Source organism: Amyelois transitella, chromosome 10, assembly GCF_032362555.1.
Source record: "Amyelois transitella isolate CPQ chromosome 10, ilAmyTran1.1, whole genome shotgun sequence".
Lineage (NCBI taxonomy): Eukaryota > Metazoa > Arthropoda > Insecta > Lepidoptera > Pyralidae > Amyelois > Amyelois transitella.
Window position 1 is genome coordinate 5,981,863 of NC_083513.1, and position 24,791 is coordinate 6,006,653.

The 24,791-nt window shown below is 35.5% G+C and overlaps 1 protein-coding gene across 10 annotated transcripts in view; it reads left to right on the forward strand.

The window, feature by feature from the left end:
• LOC106137664 (protein lap4) overlaps window positions 1-24,791 on the forward strand; it is an 81,983-nt gene that overhangs the window by 1,367 nt on the left and 55,825 nt on the right. For all 10 annotated transcript variants that reach the window (XM_060946104.1, XM_060946105.1, XM_060946111.1 and 7 more), the window contains exons 2-3: window positions 506-623; window positions 12,935-13,103. In XM_060946104.1, the coding sequence (XP_060802087.1) occupies window positions 506-623; window positions 12,935-13,103 (287 nt within the window). The remainder of the gene's footprint in view (window positions 1-505; window positions 624-12,934; window positions 13,104-24,791) is intronic.

The following is a 24,791-nucleotide window of genomic DNA, read 5'->3' on the forward strand; positions in this document are numbered from 1 at the left end:
GGTATGTGTTTTCCATTTAGATTTTAATCTTGCCGTGTGAAGAATCTTGAGTACCTATATAAAATAAAATAATATGTAGAGTACTCATATTTATTATTTTTTTTATATAACAAGCCAAAGCTTGATATTATAAGAATGGTATTAGGTCCAAAAATATGAATGTATAAAGCAAATTATGCATTAACTAACTACTTGTAGTAACAAGGTAAAGAAATTAATTACCTGATGACCTGATTGGGTAATCAGGTCATTGTGACTATGAATCATAATGACACTACCTTGAGCAACTCAAGTCTTTATGCTATGATGGTACCTAACATTAAATTCTCTGTTTCTCATTAAATCACTGTTTTCGAGGTTTCAATTTTGAATACAGCATGTAGCACATCCCAATTCCTGACTCAGGAACTAACTTCATAGATGCTAGTGCCCGAGTCAGGGCCTGGTACGAGCCATGGGTTAACCTTGGAGAGATAACTTATAAAACAGATTTTTTTTGTTTCAGAATTTCTTCAGACTTCACCGGCTAAGAAGATTAGGACTTAGTGATAATGAAATTCATAAACTTCCACCTGATATTCAAAATTTCGAAAACTTAGTGGAACTAGATGTTTCCCGCAATGGTAAGTAAATACTTCAATATGTCACTATATTATTTACAAATAGTTTACTTATAAAGAAGCATACATACATACATATTGTCACATCTTTATCCCTTGCGGGGTATAAAGAGCTAGAAGTATTCAAAAGACTAATAGGCCACGTTCAGCTTTTTGGCTTGATGATAGAATTGATATACAAATAGTGACAGCCCATCGCCTAAAAGAATAATCTCAATTTTATGCGCCCATCTCTTAGTCGCCTTTTACGACATCTATGGGAAAGACAAGGAGTGGTCCTATTTTTTTTTTATTAGGAAGCAATTAGATATTTTCCTAAATAGTTCAAATAAAAATGTTATTTCTTTTAAAGAAATTAGATTTTTATTAAGCTTTTAATAATCCTTACGATTATAATTATCTAAAATACTTATGCCTGCACTGTTTTGAGCATTCCAACTCATCTAAAGGCTACTCTGCAATAATTTTGTACATAAGTTTGGATTAACTATGCTCAGAATTTGATAATATTAGACTCTATCCTATTTATGGTTGTTGGAATTTTTTGAACATCAGACAGGATGTTAGCGGGACATTCATAGCCCTCGCCGAAATGGCATCGAACCATACACAGATTTATGGAGTATTGTTTGAATGCCGCTTCGATATCACATAACTGCGCGTACGCAGCAGGTGTGGTTTATGAATGAATTTTTTTGATGCTTTGATTCCATGCAATTTTGAAATGGAAAAGTCATTTGCTCAAAAAGGTAAATGATTACTTAGTTTTGTAGTATATGTCATAGGCATTTATCATTAAGAGCGCGGCGATTGCAATGATTTGACTGATTGTATCTGCCTGAGACGAATCTCATAATAATATCCAGATATAAATGTCGGTTCATTTAATTCCAATGTTCATGGTACTCATCAGATTCATCTCCTGCAGATCTAGTAAGTCAAGTTATGCAATCATTCATCATCATCATTGTTATAAAAAGTATAAAATGTCTAGCATGAAAAAGTACTTTTACCTACGTAGTCTTGTCATAAGCTGCATTGTCAAGGTGCATCCATTCGGAAGAGCACTGCAATTTGCACTGCATTGCTCATATGAGGTTTCCGTCGACCTCGCTTCATATGCGAATGCCGCACTCGGGACGTAAATCTCGGTTTAACGCCTTCTGATGAATCATACGCCTGTGCGTGGTGCAACCTTAGAAAACAAAGATTTTTTTATTATTCGCAATTTTCCCCTTTATTCTGCGAATCTACCTTTAATTAAGTAATTAACAAGGTTTTCGTTCGAAAGTTTGTAAACGTTATTACTAAAATTCAGAACTAAAACTTATCTAATAATTGCTGATTTCACTCATCACTAACTTCGAAAGGTTGCTCAATTTAGTTAATTTCAAACTTTGTTATATGAAACTTTTGTCATCGACAATATGCCTTCGCTCGTCTACGTCATAATTAGATACTCCTCGACGTATCTTGATATAACTGATTTCGAGAGAGTTTGCTGGTATGGACATTGCTGGAATGTACTCTTTATGGTTTTATATAAACAAAATCCACCCTCCATTAGAATTTTAGAACACAGGTGACTTCTTTCTTTATAAAGTAATTTAAATATATTCTTCTACCATGAAACTACAGAAATTTTTAGAAGTTTCACACTGTTTTTGCGTACGTATCATAATCACAGTAGCAAGTGCAACATCAGTACAACGAACGTGCATTATAATCTGCTGTTGTGTACTGTCATTGAAAATGACTAGCTATTTAACGCGGAAATATCGCTAATTATTAGGTAACAATTAATGCAGGATATAATCGACATTCAATATATTGAAACAAAGATTTTCATAGATTCAACAAGTATTTCATCCTTCTATACGCAACCATCAAAGTATACATACATACATATGATCACGTCTTTATCCCTTACGGGGTAGACAGAGCCAACAGTCTTGAAAAGATTGATAGGCCACGTTCAGCTGTTTGGCTTAATGATAGAATTGAGATTCAAATAGTGACGGGTTGCTAGCCCATCGCCTAAAAGAAGAATCCCAAGTTTATAAGCCTATCCCTTAGTCGCCTTTTACGACATCCATGGGAACGAGATGGAGTGGTCCTATTCTTTTATTTTTATTGGTGCCGGAAACCACACGGCATCAAAGTATACAATATTACAATTATAGTTTTTGTTACAATAACTATAAGTTTGTTAAGCATAATACTTTCGAAATAACGTTTCTCCATTTGTAATTAATTTTGTTAGGAAATGGGACGCACCTAATTTGAGATGTAGAGGTGTATTGAAAGCGCTACAATACTTTGCATTATCCAGCGGTATTGTACAATACCATTGTATTATGCATTTCGCGAGGTCTATCAAGATGATATTTGACGCAGAACGCAATGATTCTGCTTACACCTGACCTGTAGTAGAATCTTATAATAATAAGTAAGCGATATAAGCAAATAGGTACATCAAAAATAGGTCAAACTACTATTGCAAATGTAGCAAGTGGAACAGCAACTAATATTGAAATGTCGACGCGGAAGTAATAGTATTAGTAATGTATGTGACGGATATTGTATCCCACATACTAACACAGCTCTGAACTTAAATGTTATTTCCGGACTTATACCAACGGACATCCAGTTGTAAGTGGTATTTTGGTAGTGGTTTGAGAAAAATTTACCAACTGCATTATTCGCGGATGTCAAATATAGCTACCAAGTTGAGAGTGAATAAAAGGATTTTTTTTGTACAAGAGTTTTTTCATACGGTCCGCCGACATAATGACTGAGTAAAACCACAGTTTAATAAACACTACTTGGGAAAACTTACTTATACTTGTACCACAAAATATTTATACCGTTAGATGTGACGTCATCGTATGCATATTTAAGACCTCGTTGCGCATGAATGTGTTCCCACATTAGACTGAACTAACAGAAGCTTGCGAACTGATACTGTTTATTTGCAAATTATATTGGAATTTGTTTATAAAAATAAATCCAGATTTCTATACTATCTTTGCCTTCCTGTACAAATTCACTGAGGAATTCCTGAACAAATTCTCTGAGTAATTTAGTAGTTTCTTCTTTTGAGTACTTAACCATAGCAAAACCCTAGGAAAGTGTTCCTTGCGAGTTCTTTTATCTAGTTCCTTTTCTTTTCCGTGCATTATGATGCATACAAGTTTAGAATATAAGCAGGATATATTCTCCCTCTACTTTATTTTTTCGCCCAGTTCCTTGCCATAGCTGTAAAGCCTAACTAGATGTATTTTAAACGGTTTTATTGTAGTTTATGCATTACCCGACTGCTGTAGCACTTGATACATCGTGAAGGCTGTAGTAATCAGGTTAGTCCGAGACACCTAACACTGAACTGATATTATCATGACCTTGTTAGGAGTAAAGTTAGTTATCTATCGAATATTGAAAATCTGCTTCAATTTCGCTAGAAGAATCTTAATTTTCTCTCGAGTTTTTGCGCCATAAAATTTTGTAATCATCGTTTAATTTTTTAAGTTTCATTTTACGAACGTCAATTAAGTTACCTTAATTTTGCGAAATACCAGTGTGCACTTCCCCGGTATCGCAAGCAGCAACTGTGAGCCAGCCAGAAGCCCCGTTGAGTTTCACTTCATTAGCTTATTTGACGAGGGTACGCTTTTACTCAAATGTAATACAATATGGCTATCCTTTTATCTCTTACTCCATACTTCACTAAGCTGTTCACTTTATGTCTTAATGGAGCAAAATTACGTAATTTTTGTTAAGCTTTCTAAATCAGAACATGTCTTTTATGCCTAACATTATATGTCGTCATCACTAAGTGCGTTTACTTGGCTTTGAATGTACGTGGTCATTAATAAATGGTCTACTGATGTTTAAACAAGAAGCATGTGTTTCTTTTCTTTCTCTAACATGTCTTTTGGTAAAAAAAATATCTAAGCCGCGGTACTTCTAACCTCTTCATTTTACCCTTGCAAAGCTATTTCATTAAAGCCTTTCAAATTAACAAAATTTTATAATCAGATGGTTGGTTCAATTAAGTCATCAATGTTATTTGCCTGCATTGCACATTAATTTATGACATATTATTATATTATTATTACTCAATTTCCCACCTTAGTTATGATGTTTTTTTAACTGACAATAACGGCGTATTAGATATTCCAGTTGTACACTGTTAAATTACAATAGTTTTAAATTGAGATACCGAGTACGTTTTTTATGTCGCTATTTATTAATCAATACCCTAAAAGGTTTGGTTTTTTTTTATAACCTTTCCCATTTTGTTGGCAGCTAATGTGCATGGAATGCACAGTGGAGTAATCGGCCATCCGCCAACCTCGTAAATCACCTTTTCTATGAGGTTATTGAACCTAACTTTTAGTTGTATCTTGGCGTGTTTTAGCTATGCCACTTCCGCGGTAGTCAGTCCTTTTCATTGTAATTATTAGTTTGTCGAACATTTTGAACTGTAGGGAACATGTGTATTTTGCGAATTGTATTGAACATGGTTTTTATTTTTACATATACATCTCGTCTTGTTCCTAGAGACGTAAGCAGAGAGGACATCATTCCACTTACCATATCTACATTATTTACCACAAACACTATAATCCTGCATATACTTCTTTCTTCGTCTACATTCTTTAATCTTTTCATTTATATTTGTCTGAATATTCCTAAAGTAATTTTTTGCCATACAAATATTTCCTGAAAAATGTGTTTTATCGGGGTGTATACGTATTTACAGTGAGTGATTCGAATACAGCTGCAGCGACCCGTGGAAGTGAACTAGATTTCCTGTTATAACGCAGCCTCCGTTATTGTGCTCGAACTATCTTCCCATCCTATCATTTCAAATAAAGCATCTTTACCGTCTCTCGACACACTGTTGAACAATATATTTTTGTTGAGTATTAGTAGACTAGTTGTTATACGGAACTCTTTTCCATGGGAATTAAAAATAATATATAATCATGGCAAATAAATAATCGTTTTATGAACAATATGCAGGCATATTAAATATAAAAGGGTCTAAGGGTTACCAAGTGCGGTTTAGCATGACATTTAAGTGAATCAGATATCTATTGCTTCCGTATGGTTACTTATGATTGAGTGATTTAGAGGATTTGACTTTTAAAGATACATTAACGACTGTCAAGTGCTTTCCCAGGCTAATTATAAATTTAAAAGAACACACCACAGATACACTAGTCATTTAAGCCGTCTGGAGAGAAGCCGCATTTTTAATATTACGCAGTACAAGGGCTTAGTAAGAAAATTAATTTTGCGAGAATCTCTAGTATCTACAGGGATATTAAAAATCGTCGTTATTACAATTATCCTCCCACATCTATCGCAGTTATCACAAAGTTTATTTTGTATAAATTTCATTAATTATAATTTGTATACATTTTTACTAATTCTTATTGTACTGGAAAAGTACGTTTTTTACTAAAGCGCCTGGCAACATTGTTACGAAATAGATAACAGCATGAAATACTCGAGGCGGAATGCACCTGATAACATGGGCTGTACTTAGATAACGTTAGCGTGTTTCATGAACAGACAACAGCTTAGCAGCGAGCAGAGTTGGATTAACGTAAGCTATGTTCCATGTTGAATAAAGAACCGTACATATCAAATTTATCGTCATAGGAAGATCTCAAAAACAACATTTTGATTCATCATAATGATCGTATGTCTGTTATATAGTCAAACCATTAACCGCTTTATACACACTAATTTAATAGAAACCTATTTTGAACTATAGTTTTTATAGCAAAATTCTTGTCGAGTTCGGCATTGGCATTCGTCTGTAGGTCGCGTTCCGATCAGAGGTGACTAGTCTCGTGCTCGGGTATTGAACCGGCAACCGCTTGGTATTGTCCCGAAAGCAGACTAGCTACTCTCCCACGCTCCACGATCAACATAAATCTGTGCCAGAACACGAAGCTCCCATGCTACTAATTGTTAAATTCTAAACACCTTTCTATTGTTAACCCCGAAATTTTCTTCCAGCTTTTTGTAGATAAATTAAAATGCCAAAGCTGGCGAATCACCAGACAGTGAGGTCACTTTGCGAACAGGTTTAGATACGATAACAAGGTTTTCGAAATGTTGTTTAGAAGAAAGAACGCAGCCGAAAGAATAATATTAAGCGCAACTAATAAGCAAATGTTTACTTTATCAGCGCAATAATTCATTATTTACGCGTAAATATAACATTTATTCCTGCGTAGATACGTTATCCACTATTTCTTCCGTAACTGATTACATCATAGGTTTGGCTCAGTGGATTGTAGGTCATAACTACCTAGAAATACCAGTTGGAGGAGTGGATATGGAGTGACAAACGCAGTTTATGCAGCAATAAATGGTTTCTCTAATATTCAACTTTGTATAACACAAAATACGAAGAGGCAATAAAACGTAATATGGATAGTAAAATGCTCGTGGTTCCATCTCTGGTACAGGTTTGTGTCCAATCTTTGCTCGAGCGAATATATAAATGACGTAGTGGGCACGTGGAAATAGCACTGGCTCTTATCGGTTTCAATTTATTAGTAAACAAATTTTAAGTTCCCAAATGTTAGCGGCCGGCACAAGGCGGCCCCGGAGAGCGATGTGTGAGCCATCAATCGTCCACTATGTTTATATTGTTATGCCGGCCGTCTGTTCGTTACCACCCAGCTTTTAAAAAATAGATTTCAGAGAATGCACAAGTTTTATATTATACATTAAAATTTAATGAATAAATATATTACCGGTGAGTATATGTGAATAATTTTATTTCTGTGTGCGTTCGGTCAACCCGACACTGGCCACTGCTTCGGCTCAAAATAAAGGAAGTACAGGACAACTGTTAAATCTGTATTGTTCCACGTGTTACTTACAAATCCTTTATTTTACACTAAAGGCCGCCCGCGACTTCGTCCGCATGGAAACCCTATCTATCCCGCGGGAACTCCGGGATAAAAAGTAGCCTATATGTTAAACTGGGTCTTCAGCTACTTACATACGAAATTTCATCGTAATCCATTCAGTAGTTTTTGCGTGAAAGAGTAACAAACATCAATACTGACATCCTGGCATACTCACAAACTTTCGCATTTATAATATTAGTAGGATTATCCGGAATAAAAATCGCGACAAACCTTTACATAAACAGGATCATACGAAGCATAACGATGACAGCGGTTTCTGTAATCTTTGAAATGCCTGCACCAATAATATTTTGCAGTATGATAGGGTATAATTCCTAAAATGTGTTTCTTTGATTTCTGTTTTAACTTCTGTTTTATCCTCAATTTGCTTAGTTCAGTCCGTTCGTCGCTTTGTGCTGTGTACAACTCAATAACGCCATAATGGGATCCACTCGGTGGTAAGCCACGCGAGACCGCTCGACCGCCGGCTATAACTTTTACTGCAGTTCACTTTAATCAGAGAATGGCCGCTCTTATCGAGCGACCATTGTTTATGCAGCCTGCTGAGCCGACCTACAAAACGCTGGATTAAAGTTCAGTTAGTTAGAACCTCTGCGTTCGTAACGGAATTCTATGCAAATCCCGTATTGTGATTTAACGTTGGCGTATTAACATTTTGATTAGAGCAAAATTTTGCGTAATGCTGTGTGAATATTTTCGAACTTTATAACAATTTACTTACTTTATGAAGAGATGTGTCCGATCCATATAAGCATCAGTCTTCCTTAATCTGTTGAATGAGGGTCGCATATTCGTCAATAATAATAATCTCCACCAGCCTTACTAACCTAATCTTATCAGTTGAGTTGAGAAGAGGGGTCTATTTTTAAAACTTAGTTAATGGAGGTTACGACCCTTTAGACTTTTAACTGATAACGATTGCGCTTACAAATTTGGTAGAGTGTCGAGTAGTGTCTTATAAAGTTTAACTCACAATGATAAATAAAAAAACCGATTAAAAACATTTTTTTAAATTATGAAGCGGAAGTCATGGAAACATGTAGAGGGGCATCAGCATTTGCGATCCCGAGTAACTGGTTTTTCACGAACGATGACAAAGCATTTGCTTTGTCATCGTGAAAAACCCGTTTTAATTCCCCCCTCACTCTCTCACTCTCTGAATCTGTAAGGCTAGTCGAAGGGATAAAGAGGAGTTATAACATAGGCCTTACGTTCGTAAAAACGCCCCGTAAAAAAACTGGACAATAAATGATGCCCATCTAAGAGTATGTCTCCATGGCTTTCACGTGAACAGAAAGTAGGTACTAAGTAATATGCCATGTACTTGACAAAATACAAGGCCCAAGATTATTCCGCGAGATGAATGACAATTTCCTATAAGACTCGAGTGTCTCCATCCCATTTTATGTATTCTACGGATATTGCGTTACGTGAGTACTCTTAAATATGTAATAAAATCACTAGAAAAAGTTATTTACCTTATGTCCTCTTTTTGCATACAGTGTAATTAATATTGGGCGTCGTTGCTGAAAACAATAGAGGCCAGTAGGTCACAACGTGCAACGCAGCAGCAACAGATGTTTTATTTTTAATTTAATTAAAGTAGCTATGAATTTTATGTTTCTTATAAAAATGGAAAATAACTACCCATATTTAAAATGATATTTGTGTCTTGGATCTACCTAGACCAGCATATCCAATCTCCAAAACACTATCGATAAGAAAGTGCCAATTATATTCACCTTAACCTTTAGATAAGCGTACTTGATTACGTTGTACTATTAATAAATTCTGTGATAATATTTCGAAGTGGCTACCGAGTAAATTGTTTGACTTGACCTACAATTGTGAATAACAATACGCTGAATCATGACAACAAAATAGTGGAACTTATTCGTGCTACTTTATTTTCACGTGATTGGTTTCATTTATTCTTCAAAGAATTTAATTGCTTTCATTTTTTTCGCGAGCAAATGGGAGTGTTATCTAGGTACTCTTATGCATAACGATTATACTGTTTATAAATAAACGTTTTTAAAACCTCTTAAAACAAGCAGCGGAAACAACGTTGCCGCAGGCTTCAGACTGAATAGTGGTTCGTGCACAGCGCCCATAAACAAAGCAGTGCACTCAGAGACATATTTCCCGTAGCCGTAGAGCTGCATACCTTTCCTAAAATAGCATCTCTCTCATACAACGCAAACATTCCTCGTTCCCTTTGAAAAATCTGTAATGTAAACAAAAGGCTATTGTAGATCGCTCACCTACGATAGTACCACATTTTAAAATATTTTTTAAAATCAATCTCGTCTCCCAATTGACACGAAATGTTTGACCTAATTGCTTTGTTTAAAATCGATAAACGACAATCAGCGTCATCGTTTCGTGGCGTTTGCTCATACATTGTGCTGGTATCCTGTGCCCTGTAGCTAGACAAATAGATGACGTGCTCGCTGGTATTCTAGCCGCAAACCGGAAACCGGGGCGCATTACCGTTAACACCATGAAATTAGAAAAGCAGACTGGTACTCAATGTCTATGATAAAACTATTACAACAATGGTTATCGAAACATTTCAAAATTACAACATCATGACGTAATTATTTAGATAAATAGGCGGCATCCGAGTTTCGTCATTTAAATTTTCAGGTCAAGTTATTGTTATAGAATATTATTAAAACGAAATATTTTCAAGGAAAGTCACAACCTCAGTAACCGCTTTCTATATAAAGAAGTTAAATAATTTTCATTCTGCTTAATTAATATTTGGGGAACTCTTTGAAAATTTCAATTTGCCCAAGACTTTTGGTTTGAATTCGTTACTTTTCTGAATTAATATAATATGAGAATGGTTCTAAAGGCAGGCTTAAATTTTTAAGTGTGCTCATATAATTTGAATTTCTACCTTTTAGTTCTTGAATGTATGTACATATGTCATGATTTTGTTCATCAGTAAGAAATTTATATACCTACACTAGAAACAACCATAATCAGTTACACAATTTTAAAGCCAGAGATTCAGAAACTAATATTTGAATTTTCGATACTAAAGTTGAACTTTTACTAGATCCACTCTGGAGCTGGCTAACATATCCGTGAAGAGAACAACAAGTTTCAACATTTCAAAAGTTCCTATGTCGCTTCTTCTTAGATCATGCTCACATACTACTTATACTTACCAAAGATATTTCACCGGAACGAGCCGAGTTGCAGTTAATATGCATATCAGTTGGAGCGTGCTGCTGTTTGCCTCAGTTTGCACTCCACACACGTACTATATACCTATCTACTAGCAGTTTTACAACTGAATTTTACAACAACACAACAATATCCCTGTAATATGTCAATATAACAGGCATATCTTTTGTGCCTTTTATCATAACTTTACATGAATTACCGGATTGGGATTTCGCGAATATCAAAATGATTTTATATTTTTAGGAGAAGTCTAAAATGTATTATAGCTCAAGGTGTCCCTGAGTGGGAAGACCTAGACGAACATATCTTGATCAAATTAAGGACGTCCTGGTAAAGGGTCAGGTCAAAAGTACCCGAAACCGCCGAGCTTGCATGAAGAGAGTTATGAATGTGGATGAAGCAAAGGAAGTATGCAGGGATCGTGGCAAGTGGAAAGAGGTAGTCTCTGCCTACCCCTCCGGGAAAGAGGCGTGATTTTATGTATGTATGTATGTATGTGTCCCTAAACCTTGCATGAAGATAGTGATGAACATGGATGAAGCGAAAAAAGTTTGCAAGGACGTGGAAAGTCGAATAAGTTAACAATGTTCTCTTTACTTTTTTTTTATGAAATTGCATCTCTTATTTTATGTACGGAAGACAGCAACGTCATCCGTTATGTCTCTTAATAGATCTATTTTGCGCATGGAATCGTGTTACCAATTGAAGCCAATAAACGTAATCTGTTCACTTCATTTTTTTGTGGCGGTAGTGTAGACATAGGCAAGACCAAGAGGCATTTGAGTTGTTTAAATTTGTCAATGAGTAATAGTAACAATACAATTTGCTGCGAAAAAAATATTTCTAAGATTACCTAAAGAAATATATAACTTAAAAGTCTCTGACACCATGGTGTTTGTGTTCTCTGTTCACTATAAGGATTGTAACTGTTCGTATTTGATAAGCTCGTTAGGAGCTTCAAACCGACTAGAACTTTCATAATATTTATAATCCACCAAGCAGGAAAGTTTTGATCTGAAGGAAATATTTTATTACTATAATAATCTTAACCTATCGAATTAATGAAGCTTGTTAATCAGTTATTTGAATTAAGTATGACCATTTCCTGTATGGTAATGTAGTACAAATTTGTATAAACAATAATGCACATCGTTTTTTAATAAGGTTATTTGCAACTAGCGACAAGATTGTTATTGATATTGAATTATATTAAGCCTGTTAGCCTTGTTTTCGGTTCAATGTTTTGTTTTACGTCTGCAAAACATGAAACAATTGCGGATTATTTTGAGGACCGCAATGTTTACACGTCCGTGTGCCAATTATTCTCGTATCGACCTTCGACAGCCCTTACAAGCCACGTCAAGAGTTGAGACGCAGCGCCGCCTCTTCGTCATCACCAAGGTTCTGTTCAATTAACTGCACCGCAGGCTCACCGCAATCAAAATCATGTGGCGTTATAGCCATGTACGGTTTCTCAATGACTTTCTTTCGTAATACACATGAAACGAGTTTATGTAAAACACAACTGTCATGATTACCTTAAATGATCAGGATTTCATCACAGGAATTTTTAAACTTGTTGGTATGGTCATTTTGTTAGTTTTTCTATCCTGTTAATTACCTCTTTTGGTTAAGGCACTTATTTGTGTTGATACTGTATTATAAGTTATTATATCTTTTTGGCATCTGAGTCGCTTGTCCGCGTTCATAAATAAGTAAGCGCCGAAACAGATACTATCTTTTAGACGGTTTTAAAGAGGAGACGTGGTTGTCAATGCTTCAAACGACTTTACTCATGATTTTGCTTAATCCAAAGTAAAAATTAAAATATTAGGAGACATACATACCTATGGAATTCGGAATGATATAAAACCATAGAATTTAAAAATATTACTGTTAAATGTCACGTCTTAATGCAACTGATGGTTTTTAAATTGCATCGGTCTTAATTCTTAGATAAATTTGACTGCTTGCAACTGTGCAGAAATCATTGCTATAGTTTTCATTACAACATGGCATTTCTATTTTTATTATTATTTTGCTCGTCTAGCAAAATAATATTATATAAATATATATGTTCTTTATTTTCTGAAGATCCATTTATCCCTTTACCTACTATAATTTATGTCAATAACTTGAATACTTTGTTCCCAGACATTCCCGACATCCCCGAGGACATCAAGAAGCTGCGCGCGCTGCAGATCGCTGACTTCAGCAGCAACCCTATTCCCCGGCTGCCGGCGGGCTTCAGCCAGCTGCGAGCTCTCACCGTCCTCGGCCTCAATGATATGTCGCTCACCAGTCTGCCCAGCGATTTTGGAAGGTAGGATAGCTGGAATGCTAAACATTGCATGAACTATACAGCTAGCTAGTGCCGTCTAGTTGCACATTCATTTGTTATATTCCAGCTTTTATCATGTTCCAAATGGGTTACGTTCCCCTGCAAAGGTTGCGGAGATCAGCCAGGAGTCGCTTCGTGTAAAGACCTGACTTATTCTTAATCATGGTTAAAAGGCACACCACGGGCTCCCGGTTATGTATGATGTAACCAGCACTAACGCAAGAGGAAAAATAAATTACACAGCTAGTTTTAATCTACTTAGATTATTATGTTTTGTAGCATATAAATATTGAATACACGCTGCTTCTAACTTTAGATGGTGCTATCGGTCAACCCATTGGCAGTTTAGCTCGGTTTTTGTCAGCTTGTTTTATGCTAAGTGACATTTTTGTTTTTAGAAAAATCAAATCGTAGTAATGTAAGTTAGTTACGAATTCACGCCCTTTTCATATGTTTTGACTGTTTCCTTTGTGTCAAACAAATATAATATTTATACAGATACTGAGGCTCAGAGAAGGTAATAAACTTGAGTGTTTGTTCATGAAAATTGAAACGGGTTCTTACGTACTAAAGCTGTGTTGATATGCGAATTTAATATTTACGTAAAATACATAACTTTACCTACAATAACGTAGGGAATATTGTTATTGTACTTTGTTATTGTGGGTGTATTATAAGCGGTTTGCCTGTGACTCGCACTGTTAGTTAATTAATTAATTCTGTGTCTGGGTACATGTATACAGAATAGGAATAATGATATGTTGTTAATATGGTGCAACGGGCACAAGTAATATATACTAAAAAGTAGATTTAAGAGCATGTACCATTTTTTTATATAATCACATTGTGCTTAGTTGACATAGACAAGTTCAAGTAGGTACACATTCAATGTCACTCCCAGGCTCCGAAACACGGGGCAAGGACAAAGCTAGGATTACAGCCCTTTTTGTAGGTACTATACTATGTACCTTGATTTTATAATTGTGTGCTTTAATCAAATTTATAACATTTTAAGCCCACGTTCCATGGTAAAATTCCATATTCCTATTTAATAATACATTTAAACTACCACGAGACAATATACTCGTACATTGCGTGATGGCGATTTATTTGTTTAAACCTCCATCTTCTAAGTTAAATTATTCAAGAGTACTTTTATAAGAACTCTATCCTAATTCATGATATCTTTTTACAAAAACTTTCTTGGATGAAATAACCCCGAAGGTTTATTTATTTCAAAGGTCACAACATTTTTACAGGCAGGTCCAACTTTGTGTGAAAGTATGGTCATTGTAAAATAAAAATTCGATAGAATTAAATATATTTTGATGAGATTTCCTGGAGATCATTATATTCATTGAGCTTATCATGTCGCCAGGAGGTGGCGTAATAAATTGATATTTCCAAGTATATTGTCGCTTCGGTAAACAAGCGTCAAACCCATAAGAGAATTTATTCAAATGCGATTAACGGTAATTGATGAATAATATCGGCTTTTGCTTGACAACACGGTATAGGTGATCAAACCCTGTGAACGAGAGTACAAACGAAAGCGAAAGTTCGGGAAAGTTACTGGTCGTTCGGTCCTTATAAAGGCGCTGGCTAGTTCTTATTGTTACAAACAATACTTACATTTCGTGTTCATCGAGTTCTCAAAGAGTTTCTATTTATCGATTCTCTTTTTATTGTGTTTGTATAAATCTAACGTTATAATCATATCATGTCTTTTTATCTTGGATATGTTATCCATTTTAATAATATACTCCCTGGCTCAATATCATATCATTTATACATATGTATAGTCGATCTCCTACGCGTTCAAGTTTTATGCGGCCGCATCATCATTGAATGGATTGACCAAGCATGACTAATAAAATTGTTTTGTCCGGTTGTAATTATTATATGTTTTGTGATTGATGTAGTCTCTGCCCACCCCTCCGGCAAAGATGCATCTATATTTGTAATTATAACAAAATTTGTATTGTATTTGATGTTCTAATTTCAAGTTATATCTAAATTTGCCCGATTAGGTCATTAGTATATATTATGAAACCAACCACTTCGGTGACAATTTAATTTTCGATCTTGAGCGAGGAGCCTACAACATTTCATGAATTTGAGATTGAGACCCTATGATTTGAATACGAAACCACTTAAAAGCCAATTAGATGTCGGCAAAGTATTAGAGCATTTTCGTTTAAAGATGTTTGTTTCATGATACTGTCTGATTAATTTTGTTTAAGTATTAAAACACTTTTGCATGCCGTCGATTTATTATTGTAGATAAAACTATAATAAAAAAGTGTGGTTCAGTCCGAAATAAATATTTACCATAGCTATCGGTTTTGCTTGTGGTATTATTAACAGCATCAGCATGGATCGTCTGTCGTCGTGAAGTTGATAAAGGTTTTGTAGATTGTTTTGGTTGTATAATTAAGGGGTTAAGTACTATAATTTGTATTTCTAGTATTGGAAAGATTTAATATTTTAACCGACAAACCGAGTGCGGTTAACTCTTTTTCTTAGTCATTATGGTTGGACCGATATGTCCCATCTTTTCATTTTTATTTTTATTTACCCATATCTTTAGGTTTTTCATTCAAGGCTAGCACCATCTAGGTAGTGGCGAGGTACCTCCTTCTAAAACCTAATGCGGAAGGCCTCTTTGGTTAGCGCCTGACTGGCCACATGAGCGATAGTGTGTTGTTTTTCTTTTTAAAAACATTATGTCAAAATCTCTAATGTCGGAATCTTCCGAATTTTTCTCTTCTCCGTTCTTTTAATTGATCTTCGACTGAAACTGTTAATTTATGAGTTTTATTGAGTCGTTAGTCATTATACTACTTCGATTTGTGAAGTGAACATACATACATTTGGTGCAATCAGTATTATTCAAGGACTTTACAATAGCCGGCCGGCAGAACTTAGAAGCCTCCCAGAGCCCTGGTCAGCCTCACTGCGAGGATTTCTCCTGCACGGTGGATGTTGGTGAGTACCTTTTAAACTGCCTAGTTATACGGTCGTCTAGCCTTGAATAATATCATATTTTTTCCATTTCCTTTCTCATACTTTTCTTTTCGGTTAAGCTCCCCGCAGGATAGGCCCTATTTACACGGGCTATCCATTATTTTATTTGGTCCATTCGAGTACGGATACGAACTGGTTTAGGTCAATCTTTTGAAATATAGTGCGTAACTATAATTGGCACGTAAATTCCTTAGGGCGACCGCCATTTTGTTTTCCAAAGAAAGTGCATAATTATTAGCATTTTCTCATTTTAATACTATTCCATCTTTATTTAATATTATTCTCATTAGGAGAATTTATACGTATTAGATAGGAAATACCTAGTTGAGTATTCGTACGTAATTATTGGTACAGAAATTCAACAAAGGGATTTCATCTGTCGCCATATTATAAAATTTGTCATAATTGCATAATTTTTAGCATTTCCCTTTTACGTTATTTTCGGTTTTCTGATATTATTTCATACCGAAATAATCAATAATTATTATTTATTGGTTTTGTGAAATACCGCAAGACTTCATTCATTTCTATTTACGTAATGGCTTCATCCGATGTAATGGAGAATAATCCCGAGATTTCCCTTTTGAATTCTAAAAAACAAATGCTTTTTTCCCGTATTAGTGATATATTTGAACTTTCAAAGAAGGTTACTAGTTACACATTAAAATCCTGTGAAAGTTTCATGGCCACGTCGGAGACAATTGACGATTTGCGTGGTAATTTTGAAAAAATAATTGATAGACTCAATTTGCTAATGCTGGAAGAAAACCCTAAATTTGTTCCTAATTATCAAGAGTTGGCCGTCTTTGACGATCTGTACTGTCGTATCAAACGTGTTCGTAATAAAGTGAATGACGAGGTCAAGGTCAAGGAGCCCACGGTATCAAAATGTAACCAGAAAACTCATATTAAACTTCCTGCCGTTGAGATCCCTAGTTTCGATGGACGTACTGAGAACTGGCCTATTTTTTATGAGTCATTCAAATCTAACATACATAATAATACTCAATTGTCAGATTCTCAGCGGGTGCAATATTTAATAGGTAAATTAACGCACAACGCCCTCAAGATCACGGCCGGAATCGTACCTACTGGCGAAACCTATAGAATAATATGGGATAGCTTAGTTAAACGATACCAAGATAAACGCACGCTAGGTGCACATTATTTGTCTAATATTTTTGATTTGAAAAATACTTCTTATACTGCACAGAGCTTAGAGATATTCATTGAGAAATACTCTGCTTCTATTTTAGCATTAAAACAGTTAGGGATTTCGGAATTGTCTGATTTTATTTTCCTTAATTGTGCATTACGTAATTTTGACACTCAATCTGTACAAGCTTTCGAGTTATCGGTACGTGAGAAAGAAATACCGTCCTCTGACGACTTAATTACATTTATTCGTGATCAAGTTAAAATATTACAACGTTCAAATAATTTAAGCTCTAAAAATTCGAACGTCAATAAACCTCTTTCTCAGTCTTCTAATAACTCGCGTAAGAAGAATACGTACACGTTGTTAGCTCATAGTGATAACGCTGTTGATTCCGTGTCACTTGAGAAATGCCCTTGTTGTCATGGCAATAAGCATGCGTTGTATCACTGTTCATCTTTCCGCAATTTAGATTCACCTAAAAGTAGATATGATTTTATTAAACCTAAGAACGGTTGTGTTAACTGTTGTGGATTAAATCACACTGTTTCCAATTGTAATTCGTCAGCTGTTTGCGGATTATGTAACAAGCGACACCATTCTTTGTTGCATTTCGATAGAGTACATAATTCTGAGCAAAATGCTATTAAAAGCAAAACTCATTTCCAAACTTCGCAAGTCGGTAAAACTGATTCTTCATCTCGAGTCGAGTGCGCGTGCACTAGTCAGCGGCCCGCTTGTCAGGTCGTAGAGAATGTTTCGAACCTGAGTATGAACTCCGCCAGTGGCGCGCAGAACCCGCCGTATCAACCCGCCCCTGTGACGTCATCTTTGTTTACCGATGCCGCTTCGATGTCTTTTAATGCTAAAGTGCATTCGAGCGCTATTTTACTAGCTACGGCACAGGTCTTCGCCAAGGGTAGGGATGCGAGTAAGATGTTGATTCGTTGCTTGATTGATAATGCTTCAATGAATAACCTTATAACAACCGACACTTGCAAATTATTGAACTTACCAATAATTCCATTAAGTAATTCTTTTGTTAAGGGAATTGGTATGTCAACGCGTCCTATTCATGGGCATGTTGTTTTAAATATAGAGTCTCGTGTAGACAGCAAACAGTCATACCGAATTAGTGCATTAGTGGTTGATTGTCTTACGGATGAATTGCCATCCTGTTTTATTGATAAATCTGATTTTACTCATTTAGAAAATATTTGTTTGGCTGACCTTACCTGGAACATTCCCGGGGATATACACTTAATCCTTGGCGCTCAGCTATTCCCCTATATTTACCTAGGTGACAGAGTTGAATCAGGCACTAGCGCACCACCCGCTGTATTGACTACCTTTGGTTATGTTTTAATGGGTGATGTACCCAAAACATCCTCTGTTACTTCGTTCACTGGGTTCGCTCTTAACGATGTCCTTCAGAAATTCTGGGAGTTAGAGGAGATACCGCAGATGAAATATTTAAGTCCGGAAGAAACAGAATGTGAAAATTTGTTCACATCTTCGGTGTCACGTGACGAGTGTGGTCGCTATTCCGTTTCTCTGCCGTTCTGTCGCACGCCTTCAGAATTAGGTAACTCAAGGGATATTGCTCTTCGTCGATTTATGGCTTTAGAGCGAAAATTTAAACATACTCCCGGGTTAAGGGAGAATTACAATTCTGTAATTCATGATTACATCGATAATGACTATTTATCTGAAGTTCCCCAATCTTCTTTAAATGTTGAGGGCTATTACATTCCTCACCACGCGGTTATTCGTGCAGACAAGCCTATGCCTCGTATAGTTTTGGATCCAACCGTTAAAACACATACTGGTCTTTCTCTGAATGATATCCTTTACGTTGGCCCTAATTTGCAGGCGGACTTATTTTTACTACTTATTGATTTTCGATTGTTTCCAGTAGCTATGACGGCTGATGTGAAACAAATGTATTTACAAATTAAAAATCCCGAAAATGATCGGAAATATTGGCGTATTTTGTTTTGGTTCAATGAGAACAAACCTACTCGTGCTTTTCAATTCAGTCCTTTACCTTTTGGACTGAAGTCAAGCCTTTATCTCACTATGAGAACTGTTAAGCAGTTAGCTGAGGGTACGTCTCATGAGTTTCCTGAAGCAGTCGCTGCTTCTAAGAGTAGGCTTCATATAGACGATTTAGTTTATTCAGTGCCTAATGATAAAATTGCAGTTTCTTTGTCCAAACAATTGGTTTCCCTATTTAAGGCAGGATCTTTCGACCTTATCAAGTCGACTAGCAACTCTTCTGAGCTGTTGTCCCACTTACCCGAGTTTCACCGAAGTACGGTGAATATTTCTAATGGGGGGAATTTTTCCAAGGTGTTAGGTCTCGCGTGGGAGCCTGGTGATGACAAGTTGTTTGTTACTGTTTGCGATGTACATGATAAATGTACTAAGAGGAATATCCTCTCTATTGTAGCTCGCTCATTCGATGTTCAAGGTGTAAATGCCCCAGTCATACTATATGCTGAATTATTGCTTTCCAATAGCTTGTGGTGGAATTACCTTCCTTGGTTTATCAACCCACCAAATATGGATTATTTACCTGAACTCAAAGTCAATGTTTTAACTTATCAAAATGAATCGCTCGTATTATATGAGTTCTCTAAACGTTTTTCTTCCTGGGAGAAACTTTTGCGTACTACGATTTATGTATTGCGTTTCAAAAAGAAGGTGTCAGTTATTAATATTAAGGCACATTTAATATGTGAAATACTTTTACTACGTGTCGTTCACAGTGTACATTTCCATAAGCATATAAAGTTAATCAAAGCTGATAAACTTCTTTGTTTCGGTTTAATTATTTACATTCTGAAACTAAAGTTCGGGATATTAGATGCTAGAACTGTCGTAAGATTTAAACTTAAAAAAAGTAATACTTATTTCGGGTCTCATCTCATTCACTTCGCTTCATTTACTTGGCCTATAGGTTTAATTATAAAATTATATCCAGGCAATGATGAAACTATCAGAGTTGCCTTAGTTAAAAACAAAATACGGTGTTATAAAAGACCGGTTGTTAAATTTTATCATTTATAAACTCAATAAATAACTTTAATTCATTTGCCTAAAAATATAATTTTTAAATTACGTTAATTGTTGAATTGTCTCTTAATTCAGCCGTGTTCTCTCTCATCATATATTGTAATAATTAATATACTTCAACTTTCTTTTCTTTGAAAGTTCTTTGAACTTCCAAGCCGGGGAGAATGGTTGGACCGATATGTCCCATCTTTTCATTTTTATTTTTATTTACCCATATCTTTAGGTTTTTCATTCAAGGCTAGCACCATCTAGGTAGTGGCGAGGTACCTCCTTCTAAAACCTAATGCGGAAGGCCTCTTTGGTTAGCGCCTGACTGGCCACATGAGCGATAGTGTGTTGTTTTTCTTTTTAAAAACATTATGTCAAAATCTCTAATGTCGGAATCTTCCGAATTTTTCTCTTCTCCGTTCTTTTAATTGATCTTCGACTGAAACTGTTAATTTATGAGTTTTATTGAGTCGTTAGTCATTATACTACTTCGATTTGTGAAGTGAACATACATACATTTGGTGCAATCAGTATTATTCAAGGACTTTACAATAGCCGGCCGGCAGAACTTAGAAGCCTCCCAGAGCCCTGGTCAGCCTCACTGCGAGGATTTCTCCTGCACGGTGGATGTTGGTGAGTACCTTTTAAACTGCCTAGTTATACGGTCGTCTAGCCTTGAATAATATCATATTTTTTCCATTTCCTTTCTCATACTTTTCTTTTCGGTTAAGCTCCCCGCAGGATAGGCCCTATTTACACGGGCTATCCACATTATGTCCCATGTATGTTTATTTTTAAAATGTTACCCTCATTTATAGACGAAAATGCATGAGGATATTGGGAATGCCTAGGTTTTCTTATAATAAATTTGTGGTTGCTTCATGAAAACGTGGTATATTTAAAATAATATTTGTATTTAATTCATACGATGTGGTGAGATAAAGATAACTTATATCGTTTAACAATGTTAGGTAATTGGAGTGTACACATTCACCTATCTCATTTGCTTCATCCAGTTTGCAACAAAGCCGTGTTGGTAATCCCAGAACTGGATTAAAGCGTAATGCTTATGTCATGTAGCTTCTTGTCATAGTCGTACATAGGTCCGTATGGTGTTAGTGATTCACTTCGATGCCTTGTATACAAAACCAACACTAAGTACTTTGACAACTGTTTAGGAATGCGGCCTCCGTTCGGTACGCGAGGCTCGTTGTGTGTTATCAGCAAACAATATTGTTTTGCGCAACAGTTCATTCTTATACTCATCAGAACTTGCTCAATCATCTTCGGTGTAGGATGCTTACTTATAGTGTGTTTTGGAATTGCGATGTTATCTTATTGAGTACGTTGACAATTTGGATCTTAGTGTTATTGCATTGTAGAAACCTAATTAAATTTAATTAATTGGAATGTAAAGCATTCTGTGGACTTAAAATAAATCTATTAACCTTTTCTCGAGCATAATGGAATTACTTTCATCACTGGGTATATCAATGACAATGGAATTTGTTTCTTATTTCTTTCCTGGTAAATAAAAATACTCAGAACATGCATTATGAAATGACGACAAGTATTTTTCCTTGTTCATTCTTCCACGCTTATATTAAGGATGAGGAAATATTTGTATTTTTGTTTGATGTGAATAGTCCCAAAACTTTCTGGAAGAAATTTTACGGACATAAGTAAACCTTCAGGACATTCAAATTTTCTAAAATAAAAAAAAAATTTTAATCTTACAAATTCAATTAAATAAAAAATTTTGTTTATTTACATACATACATAATCACGTTTATATTTCTTGCGGGGTAGACAGAGTCTTGAAAAGGCTGATAGGCCACGCTCAGCTGTTTGGCTTCGTGATAGAATTGAGATCAAATAGTGACAGGTTGCTAGCCCATCGCCTAAAAGAGGAATCCCAAGTTTATAAGCCTATCCCTTAGTCGCCTTTAACGACATCCGTGGGAAAGAGATGGAGTGGCCCTATTCTTTTTTGTAATGGTGCCGGGAACCACACTTGTATATTTATTTGGGAAATAATTTGAATATTTGGTAACTTTGTTCTTGCAGAGCCTTCTTGTTGTTTCGTTTTTAAATAGGACGTATTCTCATCTACATTTCACAACAGTAAGACCTCGACTCCAATACGATAGCCAAACAAATTGTGTACAATTTCAGTTTAGTACCATTAGCGTCCCTATGGTGTTTGTTAAGAATTTACAAGCACCATAACTAGTAGGCTTTATTAAAGACCGTTCTATGATTCGTTCGATGTGAGTAGGTACATTTTAGTTTTGTTGTTAATCGTAGTTTATTTATTCACTGTTTTAGTTTGGTAAGGTCCAAAATAAAATCACATGACTGTGGGTACCTACTTATTCATGAAGTACAACTTAAGACATGGTAGGTATTTATTATTTCTTTGTATTTTTAAGCCTACGACGCGATTATGCTATGTGACGGCAATAACTAGAGTTAGCGTTTGAGAGAAAACCTTAAAAGGAAAACGTCTTCCACCTAACACTGGTGCTACTGTAAACAATCCCTTAATTTTGTTGAATAGGTTTTAAATTACCACATCATACTCTGATTGTGTCTTGTCCCTTTGCTTGTGATACATGTCAGGTATCCGACGGGTCGGGTAGTACTATTTAATCCCTCAAATGGATTGAGCTTATTTCAATTCCAGTATTATTATTCTGACCTAAGGTACAATTGTTTTTATTCATATTTAACATGATAATGTTTTATTTTCTATGAATCCCACTAACATTATGAATGCGATAGTTTGGATGGATGTGCGTGTGTGTGTTTGTTCTTACACGCAAAAACTAATGAACGGAATTAAACTTTGTAGTTACTTAGCTTGATATTGGACTGTCATAATACGTTCAAATTTAAGATAAACGAAGTCGTGGGCAACAGCTGGTAATCTATACTAATATTATAAAGCTGAAGAGTTTGTTTTGTTTGTTTGTTTGTTTGTTTGTTTAAACGCGCTAATCTCAGAAACTACTGAACCGATTTAAATAATTCTTTCACTGTTAGATAGTCTTTTTATCGAGGAAGGCTATAGGCTACATTTTATCCCGGATTTCCTACGGGAAACGTCAACAATGCAGGTGAAAGTTGAATGAGTCGGCCATCTGCGAGCTTTCCACGCGAACGCTGCGCAAACCAACAAAGATATAGTAAAACAATGTACTAAAGATGTGAAGTACTCATTTTTTGCCACAAAAAAGTCCGCGAGAGCATATATCTATCTCTTAAGGTTTACTTACAATAACCATTTTTATGTTCATTTTTTAAGATTATTTTTTCATTATAAATAAACATAAGTTATTTTTAAACCAATTTTCTTTAATTCAGTATTAATCCTTATCCAAATAAATATGTTTATTACTTTCGGCTTTTCATGTAGACTAAAATTGCCATTTACAGTATATAAATCAGACGAATAGGTTTTGAGATATAGTCGTTATAAGCAATTTGCAGTGAAACATTTAATACGGCGAACCAGCGTTCTTTCTAATACGCGTGACCGCCTGACCGCCGAGGAGGATGTTTGCAAAAATAAATATGATGCCCAAAATAACTATTCCACGCGGACGAAGTCGCGGGCACAGCTAGTATCATATACTTAACCGAATATTATTCGGGACGTACGTCTCTTTCATATTCCTTCTGTCAAATACCTTTAACATACCCTTATCCCTCATCACCCTTCAACACTACATCTATTTCTCTTCGGTTTCAAAGAGTACTTAAAATAATTGTTTAGGTCAGTGGTTTTTGCTCTGCGTTGTTAGGTATGTCAGTCATTTTTATTTTTTATTCACACTGGAGTTCGTCCGTAAGTTCAAGCCCATGATGAACCTTATGATAGAAGACATTTACCTTTATCACAAAGGCTAACCTGTATGCAGACATTTCGAACAACTTCAGTCACCTTTTCCTTATATCCTTATAAGTTTTATAAAACCCTTGTGACGCTAATGTTATTACGCTGGTAATTTGAATTGTCTTGCTATGAAATTATTTAACCGGTTTCTCTGCAATAACAGAGTAGTTGTTGAGTGTATTTGTACCACATTCCTAACAGGATAATTTTCTGTGTTGGTTCGACGTGTGACACGATGCAAAATAAATAAAACCGGTTCATGGACAAGTCAACTCGCTTGGTGTTACTGCATTTAATATAAGTTCATAAATTAAGTATTTCCTTTCTTATCACTAATAAGTATAAAGAATTATAGTAATGATTATAATGATTTAACAAGAAAATAGCAAACCTTTTATACACTTGTTATACCTAAGCATTGCAATAAAAGCTCTTATTCTAACTTTATTCGATGTCCCTAAGGAAGTGGTTGAACCCGTTAAGCCTAAAATAACTTTGCATTGAGATCTCCTTTATTTAAACA